Source organism: Psammomys obesus, unplaced genomic scaffold (assembly GCF_907164565.1).
Source record: "Psammomys obesus unplaced genomic scaffold, mPsaObe1.curated_primary_1811, whole genome shotgun sequence".
NCBI lineage: Eukaryota > Metazoa > Chordata > Mammalia > Rodentia > Muridae > Psammomys > Psammomys obesus.
This window is the reverse complement of record NW_026585895.1, coordinates 16,727,559-16,743,542: the sequence shown is the minus strand read 5'-3', so window position 1 is coordinate 16,743,542 and position 15,984 is coordinate 16,727,559. Positions and strand designations below refer to the sequence as shown.

At 38.6% G+C, this 15,984-nt stretch overlaps 1 protein-coding gene across 1 annotated transcript in view; it reads left to right on the top strand.

The window, feature by feature from the left end:
• Xirp2 (xin actin binding repeat containing 2) overlaps positions 1 to 15,984 on the top strand; it is a 336,814-nt gene that overhangs the window by 290,365 nt on the left and 30,465 nt on the right. The window contains exon 5 of the mRNA XM_055600574.1: positions 2,279 to 2,416. Within this exon, the coding sequence (XP_055456549.1) occupies positions 2,279 to 2,416 (138 nt within the window). The remainder of the gene's footprint in view (positions 1 to 2,278; positions 2,417 to 15,984) is intronic.

Sequence of the window (15,984 nt, the reverse complement as noted above, 5' to 3'; positions counted from 1 at the left end):
AAGCAAACACTCTATGTCATTGATTAGGACTTACATCCAAAATTGATGACTGTGTAACATGTTTACCTACGTTTAAGTGTTTAGCATTTAAATTAACTCATTATTATCGACATACCCATTAGATTCTGGATCTTATTTCCAAGCCCAAACCTGAGAGAAACAGAATACCAGTAAATAAAAAAAAATAAAAAAATAAAAGATTTAACACAAAGCAGTCTCAGTTATGAGGTCATTAAAAGTAGCACAGACTAGTTGGAGCTTTCAGAGCATGGAGCTCAACAAAGTGAGACCACTGGAATGAATCTGGGGGAAGGTGTCACTCCAGCAATGGGCACAAATTGCATATCTGCCATCTCACTGGGGGAGCCCTTCCTCTATGAGACTAGTTCAAGGCAATCCTAGCACCATTTTTATCCATCGTTGGGAGACCTAGCTGACTCCCTTTGACAAACAGCTGCAGTGTATCATAGTGGCCCCAACAATAGCAGGGGTAGTACTGTGCAGAGAGTTATGAAAAGCCAGCAGCTGCATGCAACTGTATATGTGGAATGCATCTCCTCCCAAAGTAGATGTCAAGGAAGGGGAAGGGCTGGGGGTAGCTGTATTCAGTGTAAGAGGTAAGCTGTACAGCTTGAGATACTCCTTTGAATAAATGATACTGGAAAAGTATCCAGTTTTTGACATAATTAATGAGGATTACATATAATTTTGCATATGATTTTGCATTGCTTATAGTTTTTATTTAAAAACTGATAACAATTACATTTATTCCTATAATATAAAGGGGTCTCAAACTTTCTAGTGACCTTAACATATATCAAATATCAGTAATTGGGGGTTACATTTAAAGTTTTGCAGAGTATATACAGAATACATAAAGGGTATACAACTGTATCTTCTTCTCACTGAGCAAATATTTACATTCTGAAATACCTGAGAAAGCATGAAGGCAGAGAAAAGTTGTTATGGTAATTCAAACACTTCAGTGTTTCACAGGAATTCATACAACTCTGCATGAGTTCCGACTCTGGTATTTTTGTAAGAAATCCTAGGGTAGATGTATTTCTCACAGCCTTTCAAGAAACCCCATATTTTTGGTAAAGATTCCAGGCCCCTGAGTATCCAGAGGATGTGAACCTATCTGTCAGGACTCCTGTGACTTATATGGTCCTATCCTCCCAGGGCTATTTATATCAGTGCTGGTCCAGACCTCAGGAATCCTGCTGTGGTTTGAAATGTCACTGAATCTCCACTCACTGGCATGTGGAACTAGAAGCTTCCCATGGCTGGCATGGGGTCAGTTTGCTTGTCACTTGGCTTCCCATCTTGGCTTGAGTTCCTGCCAGGATAAGGAAGTTGTTGAGTCATCAAAACCAAAGCCCCAGGCTCTTTTGCACTTCCATGTGCGTCCTATGATCTGACAAGACTTCTTGGTGCCTAGCAAGCTATTTCTCAAACTTTGTACTGAGATCAGTTTTCTTCTCTAAAAATATGCCCTTCTATTCAAACCGCCTAATTCGTGCCACTTGTTTCTGACATGCCAGTGCTCAAAACAGAATTGAGACGTGCCCATTCTGGTAAAGAATAACTGTTTTCCTGCCTATTCATTCAGGCTAGTGATTGAGACAGACAGATGTCATTCAGATTAAGACTCAGACAGACAGATTCAACGCCTTCATATAAGAACATAAGATGTTTCACATCTCTAAATCTCAGGTTCTTTCTACTAAAATGTAGATAATAGATGTCCATGGCTCACAGGATACCAAGAAGCATGAACTGATGGAATCTATATGACTGTATGCAAAACTCTCCCAGCTCTGTACCACCAGAAGCAGCTGTTTCTATTGATAGTTTGAAGTAATTTTACATAAGGCACTTTATTTCACTCACCCAAAATAATTGAAATAAAATTTGGTGTTACTAAAAATGATCTCAGTAATTATTTTTGATAATATGTCTGTTGCCCATACAGATGTTCGAAATTTTGATGACATCTTTACTTTGAGTTACAATTGATTTCATTATTCTCATCTGGTATATTATTAGAGGAATACAACATTCAATCTAATCTAGACATGAAGATTTATCTGAAAAGTCTGGTAAATGGCAAAACACCTAAACAGTTTAGTTTCAATGGAAGGCTATAGCAATCATTTGTGGTAATATCTCTTTTTTTGTGTTCCACCCATCAATATTATCAACTGTAATAAAATATTAGCCCGAGCATACCATCTATGCAGGTAAAATGCTGACCTGGCTTCTTAAATCACCATAGGTCATGGAAGAATCAGAAGTGTGTACGGTGCCTGGTGGTTTAGCGAAGATGAAGAGACAATTTGAAAAGGATGAAATGACATCAACCTCTGACACCTTTTCTGAGTATCAATACCAACATGAGAGCATATCTGAGCAGGTAGTAAATGCCAGTGTGGGTGATGCGCAATTCATTTAGAGCTGAATCTGCTTTCACCAATGTAGAAATACTTCTTATCCAGTGGTAGAATTCTTTTCACTGTTCATCTTTAAAAAGATCATTTAGAAAATAATTTAAGCATATTGATGTGCTGGTTTACTTACTTGAGATAGTTTGCCACATGAGCCCTGCTGGAATGTTCTCTTTCAGTGTCTTACGGTTCAGACATAAATGAAAGCTAAATAGCATAACTTGCTCAACACATAAACAGAAATGCTGAGAGGAAAGTTTGCATTCAGCTTCTGCTTCTAGGTTGTGATTCACAACAACATATCTGCTGGTTGTTTGCACAGTCGGAATATGAAAAATTATTCAGTGTTTCTGTGGGGAGTTTTATTTTGTTTCCTTTAAAATCATCAAACATTGAGCAGTAGAACCCAGATGTTACATAAAAATCACATAACATGACTTCTGTTGTATGAAACTTTCACATTTTATTACTTCAGTATCACATATCATCAAGTATTGTCATGAGGTATAATGGTTTTTTAAATGTGAAAACCTAAGTAATAAACCCATCAGACAGAGTTCGGCACTCAGAAAACTCACTTCAGTTTAAACACCTGTACTTTAGGCCTTTGTTTTCCAGGAGGATGGGAGTAACTGGGATATGAAATTTTGCAATAGGAAATAAAGTAAATGTGTTTTATTTTTTTAAACCCCAGAAGAAATGCAGAGCTAACTAAATTTCATAAATATGAATCAGTTGGGTGCTATGTGTGGCAGGTAGATAAAGCAGCAGTTGGAATGCTTAAAAGTCCAATACCTTAACAATAGTTTTATTTTTAGGTTTGTCTGAAAACTAAAAATTTGTAATTTACTTAGTTAAATATATTTGCTGCAGCATTTCTTTCTAATGTTGCCTAAGGACATATAATGTGACTAATAAAGGAAGACATGGTGGACCTGTGATCTTATATATAACTTTTGGGACAAAGAAATTTGAGTGAGCCAAGTGTAGATGCTGTGTTTAACTGAAACTTGTCAAAAAATATTACTACATTAATAACTTAAAAAACAAATTCCTCGGTTGGAGTATGAGTCTCCGGGAAGTTCCCTGTGTTCAAATTATCTTGTTCTGTTGCTCTCCTTGTGGAGTTCCCGTCCCCTCCAGCTCTTACTATTTCCCACTTCTTACATAAAATTCCATTCACTCTGCCCATCAGTTGTCCATCAGGCAAGGACTATTCGTGGAGATAACCTAGAACCCCTGCACAGATGTAGCCCATGGCAGTTCAGTGTCCAAGTGGGTTACATAGTAATGGGAAGAGGAACTGCCTCTGACATAATCTGATTGGCCTGCTCATTGATCACCTCCCCCTAAGGGGGGAGCAGCCTTACCAGGCCACAGTAGAGGACAATGCAGCCACTTTTGATGAGAACTGATAGACTAAGATCAGAAAGGAGAGGAGAACCTCCCCTATCAGTGGACTTGGGGAGTGGTATGCATGCAGAAAGGGGAGGGAGGGTAGGATCGGGAGGGGAAGAGGGAGGGGCTTATGGGGGGATACAAAATGAATAAAGTGTAATTAATAAAAATAAATAAATAGATAGATAAATAAATAAATAAAAACAAATTCCTTACAGAAGCAAGAATATGTTTGTAGACACTTGGCTAGTGGAAAAACCATGTTATAGACTATCAGACCGCAGGCTTTGAGATTCATAAATCAGAGTTCAGTTTAATCTCTGCTACTCAACATTGAACGGCCTCGATCTAGAGCCCCCTTTATTGGGATACACACTGTGCACTTACATAAGGTCTTTCCACCCTGTTTAGAAGAGCCTGTGTTTACTTTAACACTGCATTCTCCACTCTGAAATTTGCAATACCTTTTGAGCAAATAACTCCATGTTTTCACTTAATCTGAACATCAACGCTATTGTAGAGTTGTACTCACATTGTCTAGCCAAGTCTCACAAATAAGAAGTTGGTTTAAGCTCCTGTGGTGTATCAAAGCTGACTTGTACAATTCTATAATCATTAAAGTTTGGAAAAATTTGCAAATAGATGATGTATTAGTAAGTGGAAAGTTGGCAGAGTATGGCCTCTTTGAAGTAGTCAAGGGCACAGATATTACAGTCAGACCAGGGTTTAAGTTACTGTTCCTTTAGTTACCTGTGTGAGAGTTAGCGAGGTCCTCAACTCCCCTGTGCCTTGATTTCCTCATTTATGAAATCAAAATTATAATGGAATCTAGCTCCTGGGCTTATTTATAAATAAAAAAGTTGGTATTCATAAGGATTAAGGTAATGCCAGGGGCTTGAAGTGCGGTACTTCGATGGTAGAGTATATGCTGCTCTTACATCAACATCTTGACTCACAACTACCTACTTTCCAGCTCCTGGAGATCCAGCAACCTCTTTGGGCTTTCACACGCACTGGACACACATGAACTAACCTACACGCACACACACAGTTAAAATTAAAAAGAAAGTGTTTAAAGACAAACCAATACCCTTACTATCATTTCAGCTACACAATTGTTTGTTTGTTTTAAGTTTCACTTTAATTATGTTTCATCTTTTTGTCTTTCCATTTTAATTTTAATTTTTATTAATTATAGTTTATTCACTTTGTATCCCCCCTGTAGCTCCTTCCCTCCTCCCCTCTCAGCCCCCCCTTCTTCTCCACCCATGCCCCTCCTCAAGTCCACTGATGGGGGAGGTCTTCCTCTCCTTCCTTCTGATCCTAGTCTATAAGGTCTCATCAGGAGTAGTGCACTGTCTTCCTCTGTGGTCTGGCTGCTCCCCCCTCAGGGGGAAGTGATCAGTTCATGTCAGAGACAGCACCTGTTCCCATTACTATGGAACCCACTTGGACACTGAACTGCCATGAGCATCATCTCTGAAGGGGTTCTAGGTTATCGCCATCAATGATCCTTTGTTGGAGTATCAGTCCCAGAAAAGACCCCTGTGCTCAGATATTTTGGATCTGTTGCTCTTCTTGTGGAGCTCCTGTCCTATCAAGGTCTCATTATTATATTCTACTTCTTTCATGAAATTCTCTGCACTCTGCCCAAAGGTTGGCCATAAGTTCAGTATCTACTTTGATACCTTGCAGGGTAGAGCCTTTCAGAGGCCCTCTTTGGCAGGCTCCTGTACTGCTCCCTATTTTCTCCTCTTTCTGATATTCATCCTCTTTACCTTGCTGTATGGGGTTTGATTATTTAGCCAGAGTCCTCCTTGATTAGTTTATTTAGTTGTACAGATTTTAGTATGTTTATCCTATATTATATGTCTAATATCCACTTATGAGTGAGTATTTTTCTGCTTCTGGGATACTTCCTCAGGATGATCTTTTCCAGTTCCTACCATTTACCTGAAAATTTCATGATTTTCTTGTTTTTTATTGCTGAGAAACATTCCAATGTGTATGTGTACCACAATTTCTGTATCCATTCCTTAACTGAGGGGCATCTGGGCTGTTTACAGCTTCTGGCTATTGTCTTGTTCCATAGTCCATTTTAGTTTGCTCTAATATTATCAAGATTGACTAAGAATTATTTTCCCATGGTACAGAGAGACAGAGACAGAGACAGAGAAACAGAGAGAGTAGGAGTGAGTGGCATGAAGGACACCCTTTCATCATTGAACAAATTGCTGTGGCCAGAACATGTTGGCTTAGGTGCCTGCATCTTTTTTACCTATGTAGAAGTTCTCAGCATGTGTTTGTCAATGGAGAATACATCCTGTGGAAACTGCAAGGATGAAGCACAGGACCACTGCATGTTTCCTGTGAGTTACTGTAAGACACAGACATGATCTGTGCTGTGAAACATCAAAGTACATGAAAGCAATAAAAAGCAAAACACTGAATATCCAGATCTGGAACTCTAGTGAGATGCCTAAGCTTCAGTCTCTTTATCTATCTTTAGATATAGTAATAACATCAGACACTTCCCCAAGGATAAATACATCTAAGACACCATAATGAACTTTATAATACAAGGCAATCACAAGTAGGATTAAACCAGTATAGAGCATTGCTTGAATGCCCACTGCATATAGAATCCTGTGAGAAATAAAACAAGTCACCTCTATCTTTAAAAAAACAAAAGGCAGCTTCCCCTCCCTTCTTTCCTCCCAGTCACTCCTTCTCACCTCCCCTGACCCTATTCACCCCTTCACCCCTTCCTCTCAAAAGAGCAGAGGCCTCCCATTGGTATCAACCAGACTTGGAATATTAATTTTCAGAAAGACTAGGCACATCTTCTGTTAAAGCTAGACGAGGCAACCTAGGAAAGAGGAAAGAGTCCCAAAGGAGGCAACAGAGTCAGAGAGAGCTCCTGCTCCTGCTTTCAGAAGACTCACATGAGGACCACTCTGTGCAACTGTTACATATATGTAGGGGGCCTAGATCTATCTCATACATGCTCTGTGGTTGGTGGTTCAGTGCCTGTGAGACCCTATTGGCCCAGGTTATCTGATTGTGTAGGTTTTCCTGTGGTACCCTTGACCTCTCTGGCTCCTTCAGTCCTGCTTCCCCCCCTCTTCCACTGGATTCCCTAAGCTCCACCTAATGTTTGGCTGTGGGTTTCTGCATCTGTTTTCATTAATTCGAGGTGAAGCCTCTCTGATGACAGTTAGGGTAGGCTCCTGTTTGCAAATACAGCAAAATATCATTAACAGTGTCAGGGTGGGCTTCCTCTCATGGCGTGGGCCTCAAGTTGGGCCAGTCATTGGGTGGCTATTGCCTCAAATTCTGCTCAGCCTTTACCCCCGCCCATCTTGAATGCAGGAAAGATTGTGGGTCTAAGTTTTTGTGGCTGGGTTGGTGCCCCAATTCCTCCACTGGAAGTCTTGCCTGGCTAAAGGAGATGGACAGTTAGGTTTCCATATGCCCCATTGCTAGGAGTTTTAGCTAAGGTCACTCTTCTAGATTCCTGAGAGTTTCCATTGTTCGAGGTTTATCCTGTACTCTATGACTAATATTTACTTCTGAGTACATACCATGCATGTATTTATAGGTCTGGGTTACCTCACTCGGGATGATCTTTCCTAGTTCCACTCATTTCCCTGCAAATTAAATCAGAATGTAAAGTAAATAAATATCTTAATTAATTAATTAATTAATTAAAGGAAAAATATATCGAATCTCTGTAACAATCTTTTTTTAAAAGGCTTTAATTTGAATCTTGACTAGAAATATGAGCTAAATGTCAAATTTGATTTTAGAGGGGAAAGTAAAAACTGTCTTAGATATCCACTTAAGCTTTAAGCCATCTAAATGCATCCTAAGACTGTGACCTTTTACCACCAGGGATGAAGGACAACACACATGCCAATAGACAGGTTAATTCTGTCTTTACATAAGATAGTGTCAGCTCAGATAGCATTTTCAGTCCTTGGCTTATTGAAAGTATTTGAGATCTACGTCCCTGCTCAGTCTTCCATTGGCCAAACATATTTAATTTGGTGGCACGCAGTAAGTAATATTAATTTGGAAGCCAATTTAATTAGGGTGAAAAGAATGAATGTTTGTGTTGGATTTCTGACAACATTTAATGTCAGTGTTAATAATGTTTTCATTAGTTGTAATAATTAAGTCCAATCTGCCCCTTTCCTTCCTGATGTATTGAAGTCAGGTTTTCAAGGTAATTGGCTATTTGGTAGCAGTTTGTCTTAGAGATCACCAACGGTAGTAAACCAGGTTTGAAAATGGAGCTATCTGTGACATTGTAAGTCCCTTCTTATATTTGCTTTACATATGCTGGGGGAAAAAAAAAACTGTTAGTATTTTTTCTTTTCACAAAACACCTGATAGAAAGACCACGAAAAATGTGGGATTCGTTTTGCCTCACAGCCTCAGGGGATTTAGTCTCTTAAGGTCCAGAAGGCAAGCGGGAGTGGCACCATCTGTGTCATCAGACTGTTGCTTCTCACATGGTGAAGATCAGGAAACAGAAGGTTCAGAACTGAAACCAGAATTAGATCTGAGTGCCACCATCAGCAGCCCTCTCCTGCTAGATAGGCACCAAACCAAAGATTTCATCATCTCACAAAACAGCACCTCTGGCTAGGAACGTGTTCAAACCCATGAGCTGATGTGTCACATTCAAACAAAACAGGGAAACCAAGACTTAGGAACATTCACTGATGCAAGAAGAATTAAACAAGATGATTCCTCATTTACATATGTAGGACTAGTCATGCAATATGGTTCTGTTTAATAGTGACATCACTGCTGCCTAGTGAAATGGCCACAGGAAAAGTACTAGAGAGAAGAAGCAACCTCGGGCTCTGGGAGAAAAAGGGATTAGTGGTGAAACATATTTGACTTTTTGGAAGAAAGGAGTTGGAGCTCAGTGCTAGAGCATACCTGTAATCCCAGGACTCAGGAAACTGGACCCGAAATATCACAAATTTGAGGCCAGCCTAGTCTACCAGGCAAGTTGCCAGGCTGGGCTGCATAATGAAACTGTTACATAAAATTTATGAATTATATATAAAGATTCACCACTATATATATATATATATATATATATATATATATATATATATAGTGGTGAAACATATATATATATATATATATATAATTTACACACACACATATGGTTGCCCCCTGGATAGTACTAGTTTTTTAACAGTACTCATGTAGACTTGGACTTTCAAAAAAACATCTTTGCTTCTAGCAGGAATGATTGACATCTATCTTTCTCTGGGGATTAATGAGCCACTCAGAATACCTCCTGTTTATTTATGTCAGATTTATGCTATCAACCTTTCAATTTTTTTAAGAATGAGTCTTCATCATTCTATACTGGAATAGACAGTTGAGCCTTCATGCTAAAAGGCAAATACCATTTAAAGGAACATTTTTAAATTTAATTTTAATTTTTAACGGATTTTTAAACATGTTTTATTTAGAAACCAAACCAATATAAACATTTTATTTCCATCCAATCTTCTCATTTCTATGTAAACTATTTTTAGTAAAACTAATTATAGTAGTATTTAGCATTTACATGGCATTACTTATCCAAAACCCAGGGATATTATAGACAGAAACACATTAACTTCTCCTTTCAATGCATCCTTTATGTACATAGTTACTCTTCTTGCATTTGTTTTTGTCAGCTGGTTTATTTTTAAGGTAGAATAAGTTAAGACCAGTTTATAAAATCAAAATAATTCAAGTGTAGTCAGTGAGAAGTATAGTCACAGTCATTATTTTGTTATTATCAAGACTTAGATTTTTCCAATTTGGAGGAAGTGAACACATCACTAGGAATGCAAAAAGTCTCTCTCCATCTGTACTCCACAACTATGTTGTAATAAGCCCTATCCCTCCCCCATCTAACATTTTCTTAGTTTGAAATTCAAACTAAGAAAATTCAACTCTCTTTTAACTTTAAATTATATTGAATTATAAAATTTATTTATTTTTATTAATTACAGTTCATTCACTTTGTATTCCAACTGCAGGCCCCTTCCTCATCCCCTCCCAATCCCATCCTCCCTCTTCAACTCCCATGACCCTCCCCAAGTCCTCTGATAGGGGAGGTCCTCCTCACCTTCCATCTGACACTAGCCTATCAGGTCTCATCAGGACTGGCTTCATTGTCTTCCTCTGTGGCCTGGTAAGACTGCTCCTCCCTCAGAGGGAGGTGATCAAAGAGCCAGTCACTGAGTTCATGTCAGAGACAGTCCCTGTTCCCATTACTAGGGAACCCACTTGGAGACTGGTCTGCCTACATCTGTGCAGGGGTTCTAGGTTATCTCCATACATGGTCCTAATATTCAGAATATATAAAGAACTCAAGAAGTTTAACAGCAACAAATCAAGTAATCCAATTAATTTTAGATTTACTTTATTTGTATGATTGTTTTACCTGAATGTATATACATGTAATTCCTGTGTGCCTAATGCCTAGAGAGGTCAGAAAAGGGCATCAGATCCCCTATAAGTAGAGTTACAGATGGTTGGGGGCTCTATGTGGGTGCTGGGAACTATTCAGATCCTCTGCAGGAGCAGCCAATGCTATTAATAGCTGAGCCATCTCTTCCAGTCCTAAGGAACAAATTTTATTCATTCACTACAACAGACTGAGTTTGGGAGGAATATCCTAAAAGTTTAGTCAACCTCAAATGAGGGCCTCTTCATATGCTCTGGAGCAGATGGCAGAATGGCCATGCAATGGGAAAGAAACTGCCGCTGTCTTTTGTTTTCATGGCCCGTGGTGGGCCACAGCTTCTGTCCAGTGTTCTTAGGGTTTTCATCCTCTTGTTCTATATTTCCTTGTATAGAAACTTCGTTAACATATGAGTTGCATGCCATACTATCCACCCACCTTACAGGTACGACACAGTGGCCATTTTATACACTTTTGGAGTTATTGAACGTCATTGCAGCCCAGTTCTAAAATGTGCCCAACCCCTCCAAAATAATCCTCAGACCCCACAGCACTAGTTTAGCTCTGGGCCCTGTCTCAATCTCAGCATTCAGCTTCCGTCTTCTTAACTGAATTTCCTCTTTATTCTCTTTCCCCCATCTTTGTGCAGTGCTGAGGAACTCTCTTACTGTTGAGCCTCAGAAAACTCTACCCTTTGGGAGTTGTTTGATTTCATTCTGTTTCTTGTTTCATTCTGTGGCTGAAGTGAGAAGGAACAGATGGGGCTCCAAACATTTTAGAAGTGCTCATAGTGGAGGAGCACCAGGAAATGGTTATCCTGTGGATATGCTGCCCTGAATGAACCTCAGCAGTTGAAAGCATCTCTGCCCTCTTCCTGCTGCCACCTCAGGTAGGCTAGATGATGGCACATGCTTTCCATATACATCTGCTGTGGCAGACATGCAATTGTAAACATTCATCCTCTAAAAGATTTCATGGCTTTGGAGGGCATCTCTGGGCAATTTTAGGTCTACAGAAATCATTTCTGACAGCTTGTGACAGATTCACTCTGACGTCTGTGTGTCTGGGATTCTTTAAAGGTGACCTGTAATTATTTTCAAGCAAACTAAATATATTTTTACCCGTTGAATGTGCACATTGCAGAGTAATTCCTACTTAAAACTACCTTTAGTTTATGATACATACACTGTTCAAGGTCATAAATTGGTATTACTAGCTCAGATCACCATTGATACAAAGTTTATGGCCAAGGATGTCTTATATTGTATTTCAATTATATGTACTTTTTAAGTGACTATTATAACTGAAAATAATAGCACTCAAAATAAAACAATCTGCAGTATGTCTGGCCTCTGCCTGCAGAGTCAGACAACTTGGCTTCTCTTCTCTCAGGGTCAGCCACCTATCTTATGCTATATTGCACTGCTCAACGTAATATCGCAAACTGCTTCATTTATAAGGATCTGAAATGTAGAGATTCACAGTTCTGGCTGCTGGTATCTAACACCAAGGTGTTGGCACCCAGTACGGATTTTTTTCCCACCTCTTTACAGACAGACAACAAAAGCAGAAGTAGTGAGAGATGGGGGAAAATGTGTGGTGGGGAGAGAGGATTAACAGAGCAGTTTGTATATGCTGGACATCCTACTGAGATTAATAATTCATTGATTAGAATATTTTTTTTAATTTTTATGAGTGTGTAAGGATACAAAGAAGCTTCCTTTTAAACCTTACCCTTCTTGTCAGTTCTTTTCCGTTTCTTAGGAACTCCAGAAACAATAAGAAATTAACTTAAAATGAACATACCTGTATGTGCTTTGGGCATGTGTTGTTCTGGAATCGTCAGAAAGACTGCTGAGTGCACATTTTAAAAATTAGAATAGTAAGCAGGTCTTTCTCTGAGGAAAAGTGCTTAGCCTCATCTAACAAATGAAAAAGATGATGAGTCGAACCTCTCAGAAGACAGAGGAGAGGAGATGGAATAAAGCCTCTTTTGTGCAGGCATTGTATGTCTCGGGGATGTCACAGTGAATGGAGTTTGGTTTTTAAGTGGAAGCAATTGAATAGGCAACCCTTGACTATTGGAGACCACTTTGTTCAGAGCATTGCGGCAAGACATGAGGAAAAGATGATTTAGTTAGTGCATGAATGGAAGCAGGCAGAAGAGGAGAAGCTATACTACTTGAAGAAATGAAGAAAAGAGGACAGATGGAAGGGTCCATTTTGCCCATTTTTACTAATACTGAAACTACCTCACTGTATATTATGACGTCACAGCACATTTTAGTTGTCGGGCGGAAGGGAACAAAAGTAACTTTCAAAGTAACCTGTGGTGTCCTGTGATTTGTGCAGTTGGAACAACAGACAGATATTGTCACATAAATGGTGTCTTTATACAGGTTGCCTATAACACTCTTGCCTGACTGAAAATTAAAGCTAGTGATGATTCTTCCACTGCTGGTCCCCGCCCCCCAAATCCAGCCCTTTAACCCAGTTATCCTCCATAGCTCTTCTTCAACGTCTCTGGCTGAAGTGACAAAAGATTTACCTAGCGCTGACTCCGAACCAGAATACAGAGTGTTCACTGCATGGTGCTCATGGGCCTCAACAGTTCACATCTGTAACACTCATGTGGCTGGTCTGCTGGGCAGCTCTGCAGATCCCAGTTATTATGGGATGTTCTCTAGGACAGCAGTGTACTCATAAAATAGGGTAAGACAGACTTCTGTGTTCTAGTCACATCAATCACATTACTGTATAGTTATGCCTAACAATTCGCATCCTCTGCTGTCCCCAAATGCAATTGTCAGTAATTGCTAACTGCTGCTGAGGCATGACTGTAATGCCTCACTCATGGTCCCTTAGCAATTTGCCTTTTAGCTTTGTGAGGTGGAACCTGTTGGTATATGAGTTATCCTGCTGGATCTTAGAGGGGTTGGCTCCGCCTTCCTCCTGGGAACACAGCAGCACATGCTGGTACCTCGTTATAAAGGGATCTCACTTCCCCCTGAGCGGTGCAGAACATTGGACTGAATCTTTTAGGGACTCCATCTTCCTGGTAAAATAATGCCATCTGTGTGAGCGTCTATTTAGGGTCAGTTCCTCTACTGTTAAAGTCGGGCTGCAGGGATTAAATGAATGAACTGATCTTGATGGCTTCGAGGGGCTGAGAAATGTTACTTTATGGAGAATGTGAAGGATGGGTCAAAGAGAGATAAGGAAAACTATTACAAAAAAGAAAAAAAAAACAGTAAAAGAAAAAAAATTTAATTGGTTCCTTTCCCCCTGAAATTTATCTTATTCATCATTCCAAATAGAATTTATCAGAGCCAGTGCTCAACCCAGTTACTGAAGACTCTGCTACATCACCTCTGCTTTTGTAATGGTATTGTGAGATGCTGTTTCTATAGACCTGTTTGTGCTTAAAGAGCATAGTTTCAGTTTCAGCAGACAAGCACACTTACATTTATATCTCTCACTCCTCTAAAGTTAATCTAGTCAGAATTGGTTTGTCAAGGAAGTATGAAGACATTCTCACAGTGCCAGAACCAAGCAAGCAACACTGGAGTCCTCCCCCCCAAGACAAAAGATCTTAATGTAATGGCCTCTCGGCACTTCACTGGGTGTTTTCAAAAGTGTTTGATGTTGATAATTACGTGAAATACTTAATGGGATTTTAGGAAAAGTTAAAATAGTATTATACTGTTTCTTCTAACAGAAAAGCCAGTCTAGCTTAGAAATATGGGATATCTTTTTTTATAACTAAGCTAAACATAGTTCTCAAGTATATAGATGATTTTTTTCTAATGTACTAGTTAAATTTGCTGTGTTTTTAGTTTTTTTTTTTCTTTTTTTAATGAAATAGCAGGATATACAAGTTTTGGTTCTTGCATTGGGTATGTTGTAGGAAGCAAGAAAAACAACAATAAAAGAAAACATTCACATTACAGAATCATTATGCTTGTAGAACTTACTAAAATCAGCAAAATTTGTTTTTTTTTTCACATGATTTCTTTTATAAAAATAGGTGTTTGTTGTAAATACTTGACATCATAGGATATTATTATCTGTTTCTGGTATACTTCTCTGTCTATAGCTCTCAAAATAAATTCCTCCTTGTGGGTCCTTGAAAATGATTGGACTGAGTCAAGCTTGTCTATTCTTTGGATGTTCATTTAGTTATTAATTTGCATAATTGCAAAGAAATTATTATGCTAAAAAAGAGCTGAGAGAACACAAGGCCCGAGGAAAGGAAGAGACACTGAATGGTTCTGTCCTTAGAACAAGGCTGTTGCAGAAATATGATTGGGAAATTTTTCATTTCTCTAGTTTCTTAGTAAATCTCAGCATTAAAGAGCAAAGAGTAAGAACACGTCTTCTAATGGACTTTCCCTGAGTTCTTTTCATCTTTCTCTCCTTTGTAATCTACCTACAGAAAAGAAAATGTTGTTCACCTCATTAATAACAATGAATAAATTGAGGCAACTTCATCTCTCTCTCCACTGATAGTACTGAGTATAAAATATACAAGCCACTCAATCAATACCAACAAGAGAAGTAAAGTCCACTTGAAATGTCTTCTTTCTGAGTAAATACCAGTGCCTTGTACAGATTTGAGAAGATGACCCTGTAGGTCTGAAATATATTCCCCATTCTTAGCACACAAATTGAAAAACATATTGTAACATTTCAAAGCATTTGGAGGGAAGAAATATCGCAGGCTTCAATGAGGTCATTACTATAGTTAGGCATTCTGTTGAACAGTCTTTTCTCATAAGAATTGTGCATTGTTATTTAAAACTACATAAGCTATCTAAATCTTAATGTTCTTTAATTATCAACTAAGATTTTCTTTCCCCTATAGTCTTTGTCCATGCTTACTCATTACTCTACAGGGATTGTCGTGATGAGAAATTGTAACAGCAACTCTGTACTTTAAGAGGATTGCAAATTTATATTGGCTAATTTGTATTTAAGTGTTAAAATATTAGTTTAGCGGGCTGCTGCTTAATGCACTCATACTCACAGTATATTTTAATATTTTTCTGCTTGATTGCTTAATATGTTTTGTTTTTTAAGACAGCATAACAGTGTATAGGCAGGACCATCCTCAAACACATGATGATCTTGCCTCAGCCTTCAGATTATTTGTCTTCACCAAGCTACTTTTGTATGTTTTTTAATTGCATACTTCATTTCTCCTTCAACCATTTTTGTTAAACTGGTATGTAATCAATTCATCTAAAATTAGAAAATTCATGAAATTGGATATAATACAGCATAACAGGCCTTAGGCACCTAATGAAATGTGCCAACAGGCTTTCTGTAACGGTCCTGTCTCCTTCAGCCCTTCCACAACCTATGCCTCAAAAATTGAGCAACAAGGATTTTATGTAAAATAGAAATTAGTCATGACTTTTCACCTTATTTCTCATCTAAACTTTTTCTTTTCTCCTTGGGAGTTATCTGTGGGTACATTCACCCACATAATTACAATCACATTTGCCATATCCTTTATTATAAAAAAAAAAAAAACCAAGTGCTCAACCCAATTCATCTTTAATTGTAATTAGTGTTTACAATGAAATGCTTTGTTTGCACAGACAATCTAGGGTATTTCTTTTTCCCCTTCATTTTTCTTGTTTGGCTTTT